The sequence below is a fragment of the Peromyscus maniculatus genome, chromosome 1 (genome assembly GCF_049852395.1).
Source record: "Peromyscus maniculatus bairdii isolate BWxNUB_F1_BW_parent chromosome 1, HU_Pman_BW_mat_3.1, whole genome shotgun sequence".
Classification (NCBI taxonomy): domain Eukaryota; kingdom Metazoa; phylum Chordata; class Mammalia; order Rodentia; family Cricetidae; genus Peromyscus; species Peromyscus maniculatus.
The window spans coordinates 192765922-192787387 of record NC_134852.1 but is presented as its reverse complement, the minus strand read 5'-3'; the positions used below and the strand labels follow the sequence as shown (position 1 = coordinate 192787387).

Below are 21466 nucleotides of genomic sequence, written 5' to 3'. Positions count from 1 at the left end.
CAAAATTCCTATTTCACAGAAAAGTCTGTCAGATATTCCTGACCTGTAAGGTGAAGATGGATGCCCCAATGTTGCAGAGGAAACTTGAGTGACTGTCCAGGCAGCCAGATGTCTTTGTCATTTCTATAATTTTGGAAGTGTCTTGCTCTGCATTTCCTGTTTACTCAGGGAATATTGTATCCTTCTCAGGTCTCTGATGGAGTTGAAGATGAGATAGTTATAGTTTTCCTTGTTACCAAATTCAGAAAAGAAACTTATATAAGAGATGCAAAGTTTATAAGGTTGAGAAACATAAAGACTTAAATTATTTATCTAAGAAAATGTTTTGAGGTCTAAAAGGATGATTTTGGGTTAGTAATACAAGTTAGGGTAGAAAGTAAATTGGGTACAAAACTTTGGACTCATCAAGATAGCATAGATAATGGAGTATTTTCTCTGAATTTGCTAAATACAAATGGACTGGATATTATAAATATAATTCTTACTTGATAATTGTCCTTATTGTATATAGTCTATTTTAAAGCTAAAACCTTTCTTTTTATTTAGACAAAAGGGGGAATGTTGCAGAATATTTGTTTAACTATGCAAAGATGTGTTTCATTTGTTTAATTATGTAAAGATGTGTTGATGTTTTACCTTGCCTGCCTAAGGCACCTGATTGGTCTAATAAAAAGCTGAATGGTCAATAGCAAAGGAGGAGGTATAGCAGGACTTTCACGCAGTGAGAGTAAGGAGGAGGATGAATTTAGGCATGGGAAGAAAGAAAAAGATGCCAGGGAGACACCAAGGGCCAGACAGACAGACAGACATGAGGAAGCAGGAAAATAGGGCATACAGAATGAAAGAAAGGCAAAAAGCCCTGAGGCAAAATGTAGATGAATAGAAACAGGTTAAACTAAGTTAAAAGAGCTATAGTTAGGGGGGCGGCTGGAGCGGGCTCAGTGGTTAGCCACTGGCTCTCTTCCAGAGGACCTGGGTTCAGTTCCCAGCACCCACATGGCAGCTCACAGCTGTCTATAACTCCAGTTCCAGGAGATCCAACACCCTCCCAGGGAATATATACAGGCAAAACATCAGTGTACATTAGATAGATAGATAGATAGATAGATAGATAGATAGATAGATAGATAGATAATAAATCTTTTTTTTTTTTTTAAAGAGCAAGTGGGACAAGCCTAAGCTGAGGCTGAGCATTCATAATTAATAGTAAGTCTCTGTATCTTTATTTGGGAGCTGGTTGGCAGCCCAAGGAAAATTCCAACTACAGTCTCTGACCTACTAAGGTCTGAGTCCCTGTTTCATCAATTCTGTTTTCAAAGGGGCCCTGTCTTTTCAGTGAACTTGTTCTTCATAACACAGTCCAAATGACAGCTCTCTTTAAAGCCGTCCCAATCTCTCCAGGCACCCATTCACTTTATCACATTATTTTGTAATGATTTGCAGATATCTCTCTCATATAGAAACTGAACTAACCAGTGCCTCACTCCCCACTTAGGAAATGCCTTGCATGATAATGAGCTGAGTCCATTTTTTAAATTTTATTTATTATTTATTTATTTATTTATTTATTTATTTATTTATTTATTTATTTATTTATTTATACAGGGTTTCTCTGTATAGCTTTGGAGCCTGTCCTGGAACTCGAGCTACAGACCACACTGACCTTGAACTCATAGAGATCCACCTGCTTCTGCCTCCTGAGTGCTGGGATTGAAGGCGTGTGCCACCACCGCCCAGCGCTGAGTCCATTTTGTAGAGCTGTATTAGAATACCAAAGTCTGGGTAGTTGCTTGTTTACTTATTTCTTTACTTATTTTGATTTTTCATGGTTCTAGAGGTTGGAAAGTTCAAGATCAAGGCCCTGGCTTGATCGTGATTTCATATTTTGTCCTCACAAGGCAGAATGCAGGACAACCCAGGTGCCTTAGTATGGCTGAAGAATGGAAGGGGAACCCGCTTCTGCAGACCCAGCATCTATGAGCCTGATCTCTCCTGATCTGAAACCTCCTTTTAGGCCTCTCTTCCGGATACTGCAGCATCATGGATTAAGAAGTAGCACTAAACCCCCTTTAGTGAATGAGGAAATGAATGAATAGGCTCAGCAGCCTTGTCAGGACTACAAAAGCGCAAAGCACCAACTTCCAACCACAGCTGACCTCCTCTAGACAATGTGCCTGTGTGCAACGGTGCGATGGTGAGGAGAACACAGCCAGCTGGGGAGGAGGCAGCCCGTACTCTTTATGCATTCCGTTTGGGAATAATAAGTGATCGGAGATTAAACACACCTTTTTAAAATGCAGCATTCTTACCAACACCTTTGCTAAAAACACTTGGGCTGTTATTTCCGGATAAACTAGGTGTCAACTTACTTTATCATGGTGACAATTTTTTTTTCAATAGCCAGTTTTTGTTTGTTTTTGAGGGGGGCAAGAATCTTAATTGATCCATTCTGTGTCTTAGGTGAGCCTGACATACAGATGATCACTGCCAAGCACGCCTTATGAAAACCATCAGCAACTGGAGCCAGCCATCCCCTTCTCTACCTCTCCGGGAAGTGTCCGGGGCGGCTCCCGTCTGGGTGCCCAGAGCCCCGCCCCTATACTCTAAGGGCGCGGAGCTTGGGAGTGGGAGGGGGCCGCCACGTGGAGCGTGGGCGCGATTCTCGGAAGCGCCTGCGCCGTTGCCGCGGCGTAGCTCGGGTCCGACTCGTAGCCTAACGTCAGCTGCGCTGGCGCCGCGGCGGGGGTTCGCCCTAACGCGGCTGACGCAACGCCGGAGAGCCGGGACGTAGACGGAAGAAAAGGCGGAGGATCGGGCAGCCGGCGCGGAGAGTGGGCCGGGACTGGGGTCGGCCGCTAGCAGGTAGGCGACTGGGCTGCACTGGGCGAGGGTGCGCGCGGGGCAGCCGCGGGCCGGGGGAGAGGGCGTGGGAGCGGGTCGCGGCTGGTGGCGGTGCAGGGCGCTCAGGTGCTCAGAGATGCTGGTGCACAGCTCCCTGTGCGGGGCATAAAAGGCCCCGGGGTATCTGGCGATCTCTTGGGTTCGCGACTAAGCCGAGGCCTGAAGACCCTGCAGCCCCTTCTCACCCAGATCCCGGACCCGCGTCCAGTGCTCCAGCGCTGCAGGTAGTGATACACCTGATCTATAAGGAGCCGCCGTCACACCCCCGGGGCCTGTGCCTGCAGTTCTCTGAGATGGCTTGCGCCCTGACATATGGAGCCTGTACATAGCTGATACTCCCTGCAGCCAAGGTTATCCCCAGAGCCTCCGCGTTTGATAATTATCTCTTGGCATAATCAGGGTGCACTCAGAATTTTCACTCCCCACGCCTCACTCCAGCTTTAGTCCCCCACCCTCTGAAGCAGGGGCATTTATCTCTGGGCTTTTGTCTTTTTGTTAAGTGGTGAACCATGAACTCAGCATGTGTTTTCCTGGGTGGTTTGTTGAGACTGAAGTTCACTTCTGTAAGTGAGATAAGGGCTTTCAGTGTAGATGTGTATAGGTACTTGAGAGATGTTCTGAGTTAAAATGTAAGAACTTCTCTCTTGATCGCAGTCTTGACACACATACCCTTTGGGCTTTTGTATCACTTGTCTGGTTTTGGCTGGCACAGTAAACTGCCAGGTTGAACAGTCCATTGCAGTGAAGGAATCATTGGCTGCCTCCTGGGGACAGAGACAAGGTACAAGGGAAGACCGAGTGGCATGATGGATTTCAAACATTCAGAGCTTTCTGTACTTAGACATGACAGGGGTAAACAATCTAGAAATATGTATGCGGTCAGATCAGAATCTAGTCTGAGACAGGGTCCTATGGAGCTCAGGCTGGCCTAGAACTGGCTGTGTGCTAAGAATGACCTTGAACTTCTGATCCTTTTGCCTTTCCCTCCCCAACTTCTGGGATTAACGGAGTATGCCACCACACTCAGCTGTCCATCAGTGGCTCTTTTGACCTTTATATGTCTGTGAAGGAAATAAAAAGTGTAAAGGTTAAGACATGCCAGTGCCTTCTAAAAGGCAGAGGAGGGAGACAGCCATGAGCCTTACCTTTGTACCCATGCGCTTTCCATGCATTGCCTGGTCTAACTCCCACAGTGATCCCATGCTGTATTAACCGTTATTATCCCTCATTTGCAGATGAGGAGATTGAGGTTTACAAAGTTCATGTCAACCTCCAAAAGGCATACCCCTGGCAAGGACAGAGCTAATGCCCGAATCTGCCCAACTCTAAAGTGGTGTCCCCCATCCTGTGTACCATGCACCAAAGGGAAGTTGGTAGCCCATTTGTGGAGAGCAACAGTGCCTGAACTAGCTCACCTGGGGGTGTCTGTCCATCTTTGAAGGCTAGAGTTGCTGGGAGGATGGTCCAAAGGAGCACAATTAGAAGTATGCTGCTGTTGGCTCTTTATCGATATTTTGCAGAAGGTGTGTAAATAATTGTTTAGCAGCCGTTATTGAGGGGATTTATTTAAGTGTTGACGGTAGATTATGGGCCCGCAACATACTTGAGCATATGCAGAAACTGAAGTCTGCAAAGCCATCCCTTCCCGAGTTCAGTTGTCTCCTTGCTGCCTTATGTCTTACTGCAGAGCGGTCCTGTCCATCTCTTCTCTCTCCACCCCTGTGCCTCTGTGCAGAATAAGTGTAGAGTGGTACGTTCTGTGTCTTGCTTTTCTTCGCTGCGAAGCTAAATGCTCATTTCCTGAGGCACTCTGAAGAAGGGATTTGGGGGCCTGGGGAAATGGTTCAGTGGGTGTAAGCACGAAGACCCGAGTTCAGATCCCCAGCACCCATGTGAAAATCTGGGTGTGTTGGTGTACCCCCGTAACCCCAGAGCTAGGGGAGTGAGACAAGCAGGTACAAGCTCACCGGCCAACCAGTCCAGCCAAAACAGCAAGCTCTGGGTTCAGTGAGAGACTTGATCTCAACCAAATAAGGTGGACAGAGATAGAGCGGACACCACAGTTGACCTCACCTCCAACACACATGTACACACAAAGGATTGGAATATATCCACCAGTCTATGGGGCACAAGTTAAAGGCAGGCCCACCAGCGAAGGAAATGCTGTTATTTTTCTTGTCTTGTGAAATAGCAATGACCTTATAGCATAAGAGCTCAATAACAAAAGACTTTTCTATGTACATACAGGAATGACTCTCCTACTGTGTTTTTGTTTTTATTTTTGTTTTTTTTTTTTTTGTATATATGTATGTGGATATATGGATATGTGTGTGATATTCTTTGTCGAAAACCTTAGGTTTGACCCAGACTGAGGAAATGTTCATAACCACCATGTCCATATTGCTGAGATCACACACACACACACACACACACACACACACACACACACTAATAATAAATACAATAATAAAGGAAAATGCTAGCCATTTATAAACATTACATCCCTGACCTCCAGAGATGCAGGAGTTACCCTAGATTCCTGTGGCAGCCAGAAAAACTTGGCTGTAGCCCACCCCCCACCCCCACTCTGGCCTTCCCCTTGTGCTGGCTAGAACCAAGCTGACATTTCAGTTTCTGTGAGCCCCCACGTTCAGTTGGGAGACAGTAGCAGGCTGCTGTGGAGGCTGGATTTGTTAATCTGTTAGAGTCCTTAACAGGATGGGTAATGTAACAGAGATTTAATACCAACATATAAACATTGTATCTTAAAGATATTTTATCATTCAGAATATTCATTGTATATAATTACTGTTCGGTATATAAAAAGTAAAGCAGTTCTTTTAAAAAAAGGAAGAGTGAAGGCAGCCCTTTATTCTTTTTCTTTTCTATTCCTGTAACACTGAGCAGGTGGTAGTTTCTCTAATATAGCAAAGTTTAAATGAAGAGGGTCGCAGTTTTACTCTAAGAGAAGGAGAAATGGAGGGAAAGGTAATGTGTTGATAGCGTTTTTCATGATCCCCCTTTTAAAAAATTCTTCCCACAGGTGTTTGGATCTGTGACCACATCTCAACATGTTGAGGTACATGCACCACTCTGGGTTTCAGCCCTTCAGCCGACGTCTTCTGCCCTGGGTCCAGTCCGCAGCTGTGCCCAGATCTCGTATGTACCACTGATGAGTATGTGGGAAGTGTGGTGGTCAAAGTGTATGGCAGGCTGGGATTTAAAGGGGAAAAAAGCTGTAGTTTGGCAGGAGTATACAGGAGGCTGCCTGCTGGCGGATGCTCCAAATATTTGTTTTTGTCAATAATGTGGTTTTGTAAATAGTCATTCCTTCCAAAATATATACAAATTAGACTCTTTTCTTTTTTCTTTTTTTTTTTTTTTGGCTGCAATTAAGTCTTTAATTTTGAGATCTTTACACTTATAATACTGAGAGATCCCTTGTATCTTTTTTTTTTTTTTTACCTAATTTCAAACAATGTTTCCAGCGGGATACTAGCATTAATATAGTGAGGATACTCCATCAGACCTTTGTGTTCATGTTTCTTTTTTATCGCTCTCCCTTAGTCCTAACCCTTGGCCACCACTAATCTCTTTTATGTTTAATTTCTTTTTTTCCATTTGAAGAATGAATGCTATATAAATGAAATCATCTGGTGTGTAACTTGAAGTTTCTGGGTTGCTTTGCTCTGGTTTTTTGTTTGTTTGGTTTTTGTTTGGTTGGGTTTTTGTTGTTGTTGTTGTTATTGTTGTTGCGTTAATCCAACATGATTCCCCATAGCCCTATCTGAATATTAGTTATTGGTAAAGGGGAACCATTGTAAAATGGTAGAGATGTACCATATCTAGAATAACCACTCTCATTAAGGACATCTGGGCTTTGACCTCTCGAGTATGCAGAGAGGGTGTGCATAAAGCCACGCTGAATGTGCACACACAGGAGTTTTTTACATTTCTCTGAGATAAATGCCCAGGGGTACAGTTGTGTCTCCTAGGTACTGTCTTTGGTGAGGTACATGGTCTGCAAGCATGTCCTTTTAGTTTATTGATGTATCACTTCATTCTTTCCGCAAGGTCTTTCACAGAGGAAAGCTTTGTATTTTGATGTGGTTCAACTTACTGGTTTTTCTTTTTATGAATTTTACTTTAGGGCCGCATCCAAAAACTCTCTGTACATAGCCCTAGATTCTAAACACTTTCTCCTGTGTTTTTCCCCCCTAAGTTTTAAAGTTTTATGTTTAAGTTCATAAAGTAGTTTGAGTTAATTTTTGCACAGAGTATGAGAGTTGGTCAAAGTTCTTTTTAGCATGTGTGGATAGATACCAGCTGCTCTGGCATCATTATTGAAGGGCTGATAGCTTTAGCTAGCTATCGTCTCAAGTTATAGCAAATCTAAAACTTCCCGGCTTCTTTGGGAGATGGCTTGCTTCCCCTTCTCAGAGAAGCTCTGTTCCTTCAGATGCAGAAGAGTGTTAAGTGTGGAAAATAAGATCTGGAACCAGCTCCCTGAGTTTGAAAACTAGCTCTGCTGCTCATAATTAACTAACAACTTACTAACTAAAACCAACAACTGCCCATCAGGGTCGCTGTTCTGTGGGTTGGCTCTTGGGCCTGGGTTTAGCTTATGGTGGTTGTGTGTCTGTTGGCTTAAACGCTGGCTCAGGGATTCCTGCTGGGAATCCAGCGCATCTCTGTTCCAGGTGGTCTCCCACCATCCAGTAGACTGCCCACCTGTTGATGGGAGAAGTTGCAGAGTACCATGGTCATTTCTTTTTTTCAATCTGGTAATGTTGGTAAATTACTGCTTTTCCTGGACTAAGTTTCCTTATTTATAAAATAGAGATAATAACTAAAGTATAATTCATCAGTCTTAACTCATAAGAAGCAGTAAGATCATGGTCATGATAATTGTTAGTCTCTTTCCTGACACTGTGACACAGTGCCTAAGGAAATCTATATAGGGTTGTGACATGGTGCATGTGACTAGTGTGCTTAGTTCCACTGTATATTAAATATTTATTTACTTATTGACAGGAAGGATCTCACTGGGTAGCCCAGGCTGGTCTCAAACTTTCTGTGTAGCCCAGACTGGTCTTGAACCCATAACCCTCTTTCCTTAACCCTCCGGGGACTAAGATTGAAGATGTGTATCACCTGGCCCAGTTATTCAGTATTTTAATATTTGATATTATTTATTCACATTGATAAAAAGAAGCACCTCTGACTTTGCTCATTTTTGTATCCAGATTTCTCTTGGGTCCCAGAGCCCTGGCTTAACTGGGCATGGAGAGCCAAAGAGCAGACAAGAAATAAGAAAGGCAGAGTGACAAGGTGTGTGCCTTTGCTACTGTTGTGATAAATACCAGGACCAAAAGCATCTTTTAGGAGGACAGGGTTTATTTGGGCTTCCGGAAGACTCCAGTCCATAATGGCAGGGAAGGCATGGCTTGCTGGCAGCAGCCAGAGACTGGCTGACACATTTTATCCATGCACAGGAAGCAGAGAGGGAAGACAGGAAGTGGGGTGAGGCTCTAAACCCTCAAAGGCCACCTCCAGTGACATACTTCCAGCAGTGCTGCACCTCCTAAAGGTTCCATAGCCTCCCCCAAACCACCTGGAGACTGCCTATTCAAATACGGTAGCCCGTGGGGGACATTTTTCATTCAAGTTTCAGAGGCCCCATTGCAATGCATGGACACTGTGGTGCACGGTCACTGCAATGCATGGTCACTGCAATGGACGGTCACTGTGGTGCACGGTCACTGCGGTGCATGGTCACTGCAATGGATGGTCACTGCAATGGATGGTCACTGCAGTGCACGGTCACTGCGGTGCATGGTCACTGTGGTGCATGGTCACTGTGGTGCATGGTCACTGTGGTGGACGGTCACTGTGGTGCATGGTCACTGTGGTGCACAGTCACTGCAATGCACGGTCACTGCAATGGATAGTCACTGCGGTGCACATCACTGCAATGGATGGTCACTGTGGTGCACGGTCACTGCAATGCATGGTCACTGCAATGGATGGTCACTGTGGTGCACGGTCACTGCAATGCACGGTCACTGCAATGCACGGTCACTGCAATGCACGGTCACTGCAATGGATGGTCACTGTGGTGCACGGTCACTGCAATGCATGGTCACTGCGGTGCACAGTCATTGCAATGGATGGTCACTGCGGTGCACATCACTGCAATGCACGGTCACTGCGGTGCATGGTCACTGTGGTGCACGGTCACTGCAATGCATGGTCACTGCAATGGATAGTCACTGCAGTGCACATCACTGCAATGCATGGTCACTGCGGTGCACAGTCACTGCAATGGACGGTCACTGTGGTGCACAGTCACTGCAATGCACGGTCACTGCAATTCACGGTCACTGCAGTGGACGGTCACTGTGGTGCACAGTCACTGCAATGCACGGTCACTGCAATTCACGGTCACTGCAGTGGACGGTCACTGTGGTGCACAGTCACTGCAATGCACGGGCTTTGAAGTACATAGTCACTGCCCTGCTTCTCTTTGGCCTGTGGTAAGGCAATGCCTCACTCGGAGGTGCATGACGGAAGACTGCTTACCTCGTGGCAGCTGGAAAGAGAAGAGGGACAAGGGTCACAATAGGCCCTTCAAGGACACACCACCAATAACTTTACCTTCTAAGCCCTACCCCTAAAGATTGCACCACCTTCCAATAGTTCTATAGGCTGGGGACCAAGGCATGCACACATGACCACTGAGGAGATTTAAGGTCCAATCATAACAGTCCTCGATGTAAACCTTAAAATGTAAAATAAATTATAGAATATAAAAAATACTCCAAGAAGTCAGGTATCATAATGTACTCTTATGTTCCCAGCACACACCATGTCGAAGCAGGGAGACTGAGAATTCAAATCCAGCTTTGGCGACCTGGTAAATTTGAGGCTAGCCTGGGCTACATGATACCCTAACTCAAAAAAAAAGAATGGTAGGGTCGGTCATTCAGGATGGGGAAGATAAGATGGTTTTGTTCGACAGGAAACTCCCAAGCCCTGAATTCCTTGAAACTTCCCTTGAATGCCCCATTGAACTTGACTAAGTTCTTATCTGCTTGAAACCTTGCTGATAATTATGACCCCCTCTTGAACTTTGTCGGCTCTAATCTGCTGTGACCCAGTTGCCTGCAAGCGTAACAGCCCTTGACTGCCTGACTCCAGGTCAGACCATGCTTCTCTGTTGATAGAGACTGTGTGGATCACAAGCCATCTTCATACTAGCCCAGCTGCTGGGTTCTGATTGGTGTCTGCCACTTCACCACCTGGACTGCTTACCGTTTCTTCCCGTGCCCCTGAGGTACCCTATCGGGCTGCCATACCCTTACGCCCAAGATAAGGAAGGCCCTGTCATAAATAGGAGAGACAAAAAGCCTGCAGGCCTGGTCCTGACGGCTGCTCAAGGGACACGTGATACTTGGTGGAGCTCAGGGCTCCACCTCTGTAAAAGCCATTGATGATCCAGATCTGAACCCCAACAGTGTAAGTCTGTCTCCCCACCCCCTTTTTCTCTGTCAGGCCACAGAAGCTATACATCAGGTATACAACTTCTATATTAGATGTAGGTACACATGTTATTTAGAATCATACTCTGAAGACTGAGGGAGGGCAGCTGTACTGGTTAGCCTGGAGAAGGCAGGCAGGCCCAGCAACAAACACACCAGAGTTTTAGCCCCTGGGCTGTGTCCTCAGAAGGAAAAAACAGTACACCTGTGCGTCCAGTAAGGATGCTACAGTTCCCCTGTCCCAAATGGTGCCTCGGTGAACATCTCTGTGCCAGGTGCCAGACTGCAAGCCCATTGTCAGAAAGACAGACTATCTTCTTTGCATTTGCATAACCTGAAACATAGTCACTCGAAAGAATAGCTGTATAATGAAGGGATGGACTTTAGTGTTATTATATAAGACGGTCTTTCTAAGCGTTGTGTGTGCCGGGCATGGTGGCACATGCCTGTAATCCTAACATTGGGAGACTGAGGCAGGAGGACTGTGAGTCTGAGGCCAGCCTGGGCTGCGTATGGAGACCCTGACTCAAAAGCAGACCAACAAAGGATTTGTATTTAAGGTCTAGAGACACAGTGCAATAGCTCAGCTCTTGTGGGTGGCCAGCTGGTTAATTGTTGTACATGCATTTTTTCATTGTAAAATTACACTGTATCTCTTTTTCCTGCCTGTGACTTTGGGATATACAGATCAAGTCCAGCCTTCAGCTGTCAGACATGTGCGTTCTTGGAGCAACATCCCTTTTATCACAGTACCCCTCAGTCGTGCCCATGGCAAGCCCTTTGCCCACCGAAGTGAGCTGAAGCATGCCAAGAGAATCGTCGTTAAACTCGGCAGTGCCGTGGTGACCAGAGGAGATGAGTGTGGCCTAGCACTAGGGCGCCTGGCGTCGATTGTTGAACAGGTCAGTGTCGAGGTGGAAAATCCTGCTCAGCTAAACAGGGTCTCTGAGTTGGTGCCAGTGTGTCAACTTATTAAGAATAAGGTGTGTGAGAGCAGATGGGCCAGGGAGGAGGCAAGCTTGAGAGCAGTGATGTGACCATCAGGGAGGCTGGAGAGCAGAGTGATCATCATCAGGTGGGATTCTAGACCCTCGCCTAGATAGGGCTTCAACCTCAAAGGAGATGAAAGGTTCTGATCAGAGGAGAGACTTGATGAAGTGTCTGGGAGAGTCGCCCGCTCAGCCTTTTGCTGTTGTGGACCTGTTAGAAAGGCTCTAGCCATCGGGTCAGGGCCTTATGCACAGTCTTATCCAAGACATCTGGTCATTTTAGGTGGATTCAGAAGGCAGCATTAAGTGCCATCCAATGGCTGTAGATAGAAAAGTCTGAATATGAATAAAGCAGCTACTTAGGTGCAGTAAGATGTTTAAATCCATGAATTCCAAACAGTTCAGACACTCACTGATGGGTTTGGGGATGCAGCTCCGTGGCCCTGGGTTTCATCACCAAATGTCTGAGTTAGAATATTAGCATATTGCGCCGGGCGGTGGTGGCACAAACCTTTAATCCCAGCACTCAGGAGGCAGAGCCAGACGGATCTCTGTGAGTTCGAGGCCAGCCTGGGCTACCAAGTGAGTTCCAGGAAAGGCACAAAGCTACACAGAGAAACCATCTCAAAAAACCAAAAAAAGAGAGAGAGAGAGAGAGAGAATATTAGCATATTGCAAACCCTAATGGAAGAGGAAATCTCAGTGATTTCCTGAAGAAAATCCTTGACACACACACACCCCCCAACCAAAGCCTGCTGACCTGATGTGAACACAGAACAATGAGGGCTGGGAAATCATAAAGGGAGAGGAGCTCAGTTGAGCAGAAAAATGCAAAACAGAAAACGAGGGAGAGGAAAATATATGGATTAAAAGGCTCAAATGATATTTTAACTGCTTGCAATATATGCACTGCAGTCTGAGCAAGCGAAAAGTAAACTGGCGGAAATGTGAGCACTAGCTAGTTGACACCGAGGAGGCCATTCCGATGTGTTAGGTGATAATGGTTTTGCATACATGCATATTTCCTGGTTTTAATGATTGCTGCTGAGATATCTACATAATGCATGAGGACTGGGATTGAGGTCAATCCATGGTGGAGGTATCGAGGCTTCATTGGAGAGGAAAACTGGTTATTGGAGGAGTTAAAGAAACTGGATGGGATTTATAAAACCATTCTCACCACTTTGATTAAATACTGATTTAAAAAAATTCCATCTGGTCAGAGATGGCGCACGCCTTTAATCCCAGCACTTGGGAGGCAGAAGCAGGTGGATCTCTGTGAATTTGAGACCAGCCTGATCTACAGAATGAGTTCCAGGACAGCCAGGACTGTTACACAGAGAAACCCTGTCCCAAAAAACCAAAACAAATATATATCTAATCCAGAGGCATTGGATCACCCTGTAGCCAGATTTGCAGGTGGTTGTAAAACACTCATTATGGGTGCTGGGAACTAAACTCAGGTCCTTTGCAAGAGCAGTATATACCCTTAACCACTGAGTAATCAGTCCAGCCCAATACTGAAATTTTCTTTTTTTTTTTTTAATTTACTTTTATTTCATGTGCATTGGTGGTTTTGCCTGCATGTATTTCTGTATGAGGGTGTTGGATCTCCTGGAACTGGAGTTATACAGACAGTTGTGAGCTGCCATGTGGTGGCTGGGAATTGAACTCAGGTCCTCTGGAAGAGCAGCCAGTGTTCTTAACCACTGTGCCATCTCCCAAACCCCTGATACTGAAATTTTCTAAGATAAGAATTGACTGTTGCAACCTGGGCAGTGGTGGCCCCCACTTTTAATCCCAGCGTTCAGGAAGCAGAGGCAGGCCTCTCTGCATTAGAGGCCAGCCTGGTCTACAGAATCGACTGTTGTTGGTTACAATGCTTAGCAGCCACTGTGAGTTCTGCAGGTCACAGGGTTGAGTCATTAGGGGAATGGACAGTTAGGAGCAGGGACTCTGTTGCATTGTGAACCTTTGTTTTTGTTTTTGTTTTCCATGGATCTAAGGTATCACAAGTGGCCACAGCTGGTCCTGGGCAGAATAGAGTAGGGTCAGCATCTGCCCCTGGTGAGGGTGACCCACAGGACTCAAGAGTCTCCCCAGGTTGCTTCTGCATTATAGGTGGGAGATATCAAGTGCTATAGATTCCAACACGGCTAGAATCACCTAAGCATCTCATTTCTGCCTGCTACCTGTTAAACAGACATTTGAAGCGGTGTAAGACTGTTTCTACCAAACAATCGGAGCAGTTCTTCCTGAGCACTGTCCCCTAGAAGAGTATTGGAATCCACTCAGGTCTGCCCTGCCTGGGTCTCCTGTGAAGAGAGAAGCGGGTGGTACCATGACTTGTGCGTTTTCCTGTTTCCGCGCTAGGTCTCGGTGCTGCAGAATCAGGGCCGAGAGATGATGCTGGTCACCAGCGGAGCCGTGGCCTTCGGCAAGCAGCGCCTGCGCCATGAGATCCTTCTGTCGCAGAGTGTGCGGCAGGCCCTGCACTCCGGGCAGAACCAGCTGAAGGAGATGGTGAGTGCTGCTTCCCCAGCCCTGTCCCGGGAGTCCTCGGGGTCTTCCCTCCGTCCCAGTCATGAGGTGTCTGATTGATGTATTGCAGGCAATTCCAGTCTTAGAGGCCCGGGCCTGTGCAGCTGCTGGACAGAGTGGGCTGATGGCCTTGTACGAGGCCATGTTTACACAGTATAGCATCTGTGCTGCCCAGGTGAGAGACGGGGCCTCCCTGGGGGTGTGGGACCCGTAAGGGTGGTTCTTTTGGAGTAAGAAGCCTGCAAGCAAGGCCCCACAGCCAGGTGTCAGTGTGCAGTCTTAAGCGTCTGCCTGGGTTTCCTCATCTGAAAAATGGAGGTAATATCAGTGCCTACTTCAGAGGGTTTTAGGAAAGACGCAAGAAGAAAATACATGAAAAGTATTTAAGATAGCATCTGGTATAGAGTACACCTCAAGCCCATGAATTACTGCAGTAGTAACCCTATAGCAGTTTTTCTCAACCTTCCTAATGCTGTGACCCTTTAATACAGTTCCTCATGTTGTGGTGACCCCCCAACCATAAAATTATTGCTACTTCATAACTGTAATTTTGCTACTGTTATGAAATATAATATAAATACCTGATATGTCGGATATCTGATATGTGACCCCACCCCCATGGCATCCCCCACTGCTCTAGAGACTGTTACTAGTGCAAAGGCTTCTGAACAGACGATCTAGGCTTCGCTTTCATCATCTTCTCTGACTCCTGGTGGCCTGCTTCCCTGTGGCCCTGGTTGCCGTTTATAGTAAGTACATCGAGTTGATGGGAAGAAGAAATGCTGGTGAATGCCTTGTTCTACACTTACCCAGTGAACATTTATTGATCACTTGTGATGTACAAAGAGGTCTGCCTGGCATTAGGGTTCTGTGGTACAAAAGCCAGGCAAATTTCCAGTCCTCATGGGACTTCCTGCTGAGTACTTACCTCTAAATGTCGTGAGCCTTTTTTCTACATTTTTTCATTTTTACCTAAATGTCTTGTTAAAAACTGTGATTTTAGCTGGGCGGTGGTGACCCACTCCTTTAATCCCAGCACTCGGAAGGCAGGCGCATCTCTGTGAGATCGAGGCCAGCCTGGATCTACAGAGCGAGATCCAGGACAGGCACTAAAACTACACAAAGAAACCCTGTCTCGAAACAACAACAACAACAACAAATTGTGATTTTGATCACCTGTACAGCCAGCCATGCAGCAAACAGAAACATCTGCAGTGCAGCCACATAGCCGATAAGCAGCCGGAAGTTAGTATTGCCACCGTCTGCTACCTTTGACCCCGCTAGCTAAGCTGTGTGGCTGTTACCTTAGACAGCAGACATCGCGGGTTTGGTGTCTTCCTGTCCTGTTGCTTTTCCTGGTTCTCTGTCCCCCACAGTTGTGTTCTCGTCTAAGTGTGCTCAAGTGTGCCGAAGCAGAAGGGCACGGAGCTCTTCCCTTATGGCCTGTGACTGTAATCTCAGATTTAGTGGTCAGTTAGTGTGGCGGTTCTCAACCTGTGGGTCCCGACCCCTTTGGCAAACCCTCCAAAGATATTTACATTACAGTTCATAACAGTAGCAAAAATTATGTTCATGAAGTAGTAACGAAAATAATTTTATGGTTGGGAGGGTCAGCACAGCATGAGGAACTGTAGTAACGGGCTGCAGCTTCAGGAAGGTTGAGAATCACTGAGTTAGGGTAAATACAACAGAAATTTCCATTTCTATCTCGTGTACTATCTAATCTCTCTTCTCCTCTAACATCTGTGGTGTTAGTTGTTTAGTGCCTGGAGCCAGGTGAGCACACTGTGGTCCAGGGACTGCACTTTGTGGTGTGGTGGTGGTGGTGTTTTCCCTCAGGGTTGATGCTTTTGGACGGTTTTTATTTTGCTTTGTCTGTAGTGACAGTTCCATTAGAAGTCTCTGCCACTGTGTGCATCGCTATCGAGGTAAAAGCTCTGCCCACCCTATCCCCAGGAAGCTCCAGTCCAGGGCCTCTTCCACCCTGGCCCCTCCCCTAAACGGGGCTTATCATATGTGCTCTTTGTACCTTATCCCGTGGTTCCTTCTTCTCTCCAGGAATCCTGTGTGGAAGACCATTATCAGTGGGTTTGAGACCCCACCACATGGGCCTCAGGTTAAAGACTTACCCAAACGCAGCACCTTGTATTTCCTTCACAGAAATGAGTCTGCTTTGTCATCTCGGCCAGTTACCTTTGCCCAGGCACCGGCTTCCCGGCCTGGGAGGCCCCGGCTAGAGCTGCAGCCCTTGTTTGTGAAGCCCTGTTGTAGTGACAGGTGTGCCCCTGGACCTTTAGCCCTCTGGCTCACCCCCCGTACCCTTACGTACCCACCCGCATGCTTATGTTCATCTACAGTCTCGCGGGGGCATGCCAGAGTCGGTGCCTTCAGCTTTGACCCCGGCTGATGCCTGCCTCACTAAAGCTTATGCCACGCTGCATCGAACCGTCAGCATGTCTGCCCTCCATCGTTGTGACTGGGCTCGGGTTCCATGTTGAGTGAGGCAGGCATTCTTCCCCTCAGTCACACTCCCACTCTGCCCTCATGACCCTACCACTTATAAGCAGTGTAGCATCGGCCCTGTTGCAGGGTCCTCAGATCTCCTAGGCAGACCCTGTGCAGGCCTTAACCTCTGCCTGTATCAGCGCCTTCCTCCTGCCTTTCCTGTGTCAGGGATTGCAGGAGAACATGTTTTTCCCCAGAGTGTGCTATCCTTTAGTTCCTTGCTGTCATTCTCACTCACTTTTCTCTCTTGTTACCTTCTGCCGGATACTCTAATTCTTCAGTGAAAACCCGTTGACAGCTTCCACCCCAGCTCTCCACCCGTGAGCACCTTACTCTGATTCTTTCCCCTGAATTAAGTTCTGTCTAGCCCTTCTTTCTGCTCCAACTCCCGTTCCCACATATTCAGACACAATCTTAACTCCAGCGGTGCTCTGCATCAGAGCAGAACCAGGGACAGCCTAGCCCTGTTCCAGTTGTCTAATGCGCTTTTGCAGACAGGTAAGCCATTTGCCCACTCACCTAGCACATAAGTGCCTACTGTGGCCAGCCCCTGACTCAGATGCTAGAGTATACAAAGAATTTTTTCAAACCAGTCTTGGACCACTCTGATGTTCCTTTAAAGTAGGTGCGTCAGTTTTCCAATTTTGTGTGTAGAAGAGATTTTAGCGTCATTAAATAAATCTTCCAGACAACTGTAGTTCTTCCAGGGGTCTCTCAAACAAATGGCTCAGCATGTTAGAAATGTAGTTCAGTGGGAACATGCCTGGCTAGATATGCCAGACCCCAGGTTTGATCCCTAACACTGCATTTTTTTTAATTATAAAAGGAAAATAAAACAAGGAATTGGATCAGTATCCAAAGGTGTGTGTTATTCTAGAAGCCTAAAGCTTGGCTCTCCAATGTTCACTGTCTTTTTAGGCTGTTCCTAGGAAGTTCACCGTTTTCCTCCCCCGCTGCATTTTCTGTTCACTCTCTTTAGATTTTGGTGACCAACTTGGATTTCCACGATGAGCAGAAGCGCCGAAATCTCAACGGCACGCTGCACGAGCTGCTCCGGATGAACATCGTCCCCATTGTCAACACAAACGACGCTGTCGTCCCCCCAGCCGAGCCCAACAGTGATCTTCAGGGGGTAAATGTGGGTAAAGTAGTCCTAAGAGTTGAGCATGCTGGAGACACTAACACATGCTGTGTTGCGTTGCACTAACACTGGACGTTTGCATGAGCAAAAGGAGGCCTGGGGAGACCTGGCATTACGGAACCATGGCGGCAGAGGCACCTCTGAATGAGGGCGTTTCCTTCACCGGGTGAGGTGCTGCAGTGGCTCCGAGGGCGCCGTGAGCATGGCTTGCAGAGTTTGGCATGCATGTGTGGAAGGAAGCCTTTGTGTTGTGCAGGCCGTGGGGCCTGAGCTCTCATTCGCATATTTTGGATCATGGCTTTTGCCTGCCAGAGCCTAGCTGGCTGCTTCTGGGACTTTCTTTTTAAACTGCATAGCTAACTCACTACTTTTTTTTTTCCCCTGTGTTATAGGTTATTAGTGTTAAGGATAATGATAGCCTGGCTGCCCGACTGGCCGTGGAAATGAAAACTGACCTCTTGATTGTCCTTTCAGATGTAGAAGGTACACAGCAATGCCCTTTTCTTTTGTTTACACCTGTGAGCACGTGGTTTTCCTTCTGATCATTTTTCACTGTGGAGTTATTTCCTGAGCCATGTGAGCCGAAGAGTTTCTGTGACTCGGGTGGGTGTTTCTGGAAAATGCAGCTTGGATGCAGAAATTATGTTTTTAGGTGCTTTTGTTTTTGTTTGTTTTAAAAACAGCTTCAAGGAAATATTCACACACCACATAATTCACCTATTTAAAGTTTTCAGTTCAGTGATCTTTGGACTCACTCACACACTTGTACAACCATCTCGACATTAACAATTATAAGTTATTTTCCTCACCCTGACAAGAAACCTCAGACCTGCTAGCGGTCACTGCCTATCTGCATCCAAATCCCCAGCCGTGGACGACCTCCAGTCTACTCTGTCTCTGTAGGTTTGCCTATTGGAGATGTTCTATGAATGGAATCTTATGCTGTGTGGTCCTTTGTAATAACTGGCTCGTTTCACTTAGTATAATGTGTTCACAGGTTCCTCTACATTATCGTGTCCGCCAATGCTGTGTTTCTTTTTATTGCCAAATAATATTCTGTTGCTAGAGTTTTCCGCCTTGCCCACAGTCAGGACAAATCTTTGTCACCCGCCAGTCCCACAGCTGCTCAGACCCAACCAAGTAAACACAGAGACTTATATTGCTTACAAACTGTATGGCCGTGGCAGGCTTCTTGCTAACTGTGCTTATAGCTTAAATTAGTCCATTTCCATAAATCTATACCTTGCCACGTGGCTGGTGGCTTACCGGCATCTTCACATGCTGCTGGTCATGGCAGCGGCTGCAGTCAGTCCTTCTGCCTTCCTGTCCTTTTATTTCTCCTCTCTGTTAGTCCCGCCTATCCTTCCTGCCTAGCCACAGCCGATCAGGTTTTATTTATTGATCAATCAGAACAACTTGACATACAGACCATCCCCCAGCACAGCCAAGTGCAGACCATTTCAGACACCTGCACTCAGGCCCATGGTCCTAATCATCCTCTATGCGGACCTGCTGGGTAACGCCACAAAGAACCCAAGAAGGGCTCCCACAGGACATACAGAACATCCCACAGCAATATTCCACTCTGGACATTCCATGTTTTACTTATTCAGTCATCAGTTGGTGGGCACCTGTGCTATTATTAATAATGCTGCCATAAGCCTACTCTTTAAGAGTATTTTATTTTCACCGAAGAGTCTAATTGTTGTCAGGTGGTAGTGGTGGCAGTGTACGCCTTTAATCCCGGTACTCAGGAGGCAGAGGCCAATCTCTGTGAGTTCGAACCCAGCCTGGTTTACAGACTAAGTTCCAGGTCAGCCAAGGCTACACAGAGAAGCCCTGTCTCAGAAAAACAACAACAAAAGTGTAATTGTCGGGCTCCATGGTAGAAATGCTTGCCTAGCAAGAACAAGACCCTAGAGCCAGTCCCCAACTCTGCAATTAAGAGAGAGAGGTGAGGAAGAGGGAGCAGGAGAGAGAGGACTTGCTGACTCCTGTGCTAACTTGGTGTTGAAAACCCACCTTGGTGTTTCTCATGGCCACTGTGCTGTCTGGCATTGCCACCCCCAGAGCACGAGGGCTCTAATTTGTCTGACAACACCCACTCGTTACTCTGTGCTTTTCTGTGTTATAATCACAGAATGTCCGTCCTAATGAGAAGGTTTTATTCCCTTCCTTAAAAACAACTATTACATTTATTTATTGGGGTGCAGGAGCATGTGCTGAGATCAGAGGACAGCTGTGAGAGTTGATTCTCTGTGGCATCATGTGAATCCCGGGGACCAAACTCAGGTTTATCGATAAGTGCCTTTGCCATCAAGTGTTAACTCTTGGAACAGTATTGTAGCTAGAGTTTTCCTGCCTTGCCCACAGTCAGGACAAATCTTTGTCACCCACCAGTCCCACAGCTGCTAAGACCCAACCAAGTAAACACAGAGACTTATATTGGTTACAAACTGTATGGCCGTGGCAGGCTTCTTACTAACTGTTCTTATAGCTTAAATAAATCCATTTACATGAATCTATACCTTGCCACGTGGCTTGTGGCTGGCTTACCTGCATCTTCACATGCTGCTTGTCATGGCGGTGGCTGGCAGTGTCTCTCTCTGCCTCCCTGTCTCCTCAATTCTCCTCTCTGTTAGTCCCGCCTATAGTTCCTGTCTGGCTACCGGCCAATCAGTGTTTTATTTATTGACCAATCAGAGCAATTTGACATACAGACCATCCCACAGCAAACAGAGTGAGCAACTTTGGGCTCCAATGAATGATTACACCACTCACCTCTAAAACCTTTCCACAGGTCAAGTGTGGACCTAAAATCCAAGCTTCAGCCATTGCTTTTTGCTGAACTCTCAGGCTGCAGGACTGAGAAAAGGATGGTGTGTCAAGGCCAACTTCGGAGTTAAAACCCAAAATGGCTGGGGAGGTGGCTCAGTGGGCAGAGCACGTGCCTTGTGTGCCTTGTAAGCATGAGGACCTGAGTTTGATCTACAGAACAAACATTTAAAAAAAAAAAAAAAAAAAAAAACAAGCCTAGTGGTGTGGGCTCCTAATCTGAGAACTGAGGAGGTAGAAACAGAGCGTGGTGCTAATCATCCTAGCCCACTTGGAGGTTCCAGTGAGGCTCTGTCTTTAAAAAGTAAAATAAAGGTGGATGGTAACTGAGAAACGGCACTGAGGTTGTCCTCTGCCTCCCACACACATGTGTGTATAATATACCTATACAGTCACTTGTACCCGCACACATGTACACATAAACACAAAACCAAAAAGCATTTCCACCCAATGTCCTATAGCCAGTTCCCAGCCATGGGCAGTGTCTCCTTAATGTGTGTCTTCATTTCACACTTTTTTCAGGCCCTTCATCCTTCTCCTCTCCCCTCCCAGGGTCTCTGCACTTTCAAAGTAAAACTCTGAGGGTTGTTTTTTTTTAACCTCATGTTGTATGCTTATAACATTTCACTTCACTGTGGTGTTACCCTGCTCAGATGCATACGGGTTATATGTTTCATAGTAATGAATCCAGCCTGAATGCTGAGAGTCATAACTCTCCTGCTGACTTTGTTCACCCTCCACGACACTCACTCATAAACCGGGAGGTTATCAGTCAAAGGGTAGGGTGTGAGTTAATGAGTACCCACTTCACATCGCATCCTGCCCTAATGGTGTATGGCCACCGTACTGTTCCGTGCTTGTCTCTCTGTTGCTGATACCCCTGATGTGCAGCAGGCTAAGCAGCGATAACAGAGGGAAGGCCTCCGCTAGTGCGGTGGGCGAGGATGGGTGGCCTTGCTCAGAGGTCAGGAGACATTCGTTTGGGGTGGGTTAAAAGAGCACAAAAGGTGCTC

General features: G+C 46.6%; 1 protein-coding gene across 2 annotated transcripts in view; it reads left to right on the top strand.

Moving 5' to 3' along the window:
• Window positions 1–2600: 2600 nt before the first annotated feature.
• Aldh18a1 (aldehyde dehydrogenase 18 family member A1) overlaps window positions 2601–21466 on the top strand; it is a 37943-nt gene continuing 19077 nt past the window's right edge. The window contains exons 1-7 of one of the 2 annotated variants that reach the window (XM_016004674.3): window positions 2601–2862; window positions 5945–6060; window positions 11130–11344; window positions 13805–13954; window positions 14043–14147; window positions 17457–17609; window positions 18011–18101. In XM_016004674.3, the coding sequence (XP_015860160.1) occupies window positions 5973–6060; window positions 11130–11344; window positions 13805–13954; window positions 14043–14147; window positions 17457–17609; window positions 18011–18101 (802 nt within the window). In that variant the 5' untranslated portion in view covers window positions 2601–2862; window positions 5945–5972. Of the gene's footprint in view, window positions 2863–5944; window positions 6061–11129; window positions 11345–13804; window positions 13955–14042; window positions 14148–17456; window positions 17616–18010; window positions 18102–21466 lie in introns of both variants that reach the window. The other variant, XM_016004673.3, reaches the window with a different exon arrangement.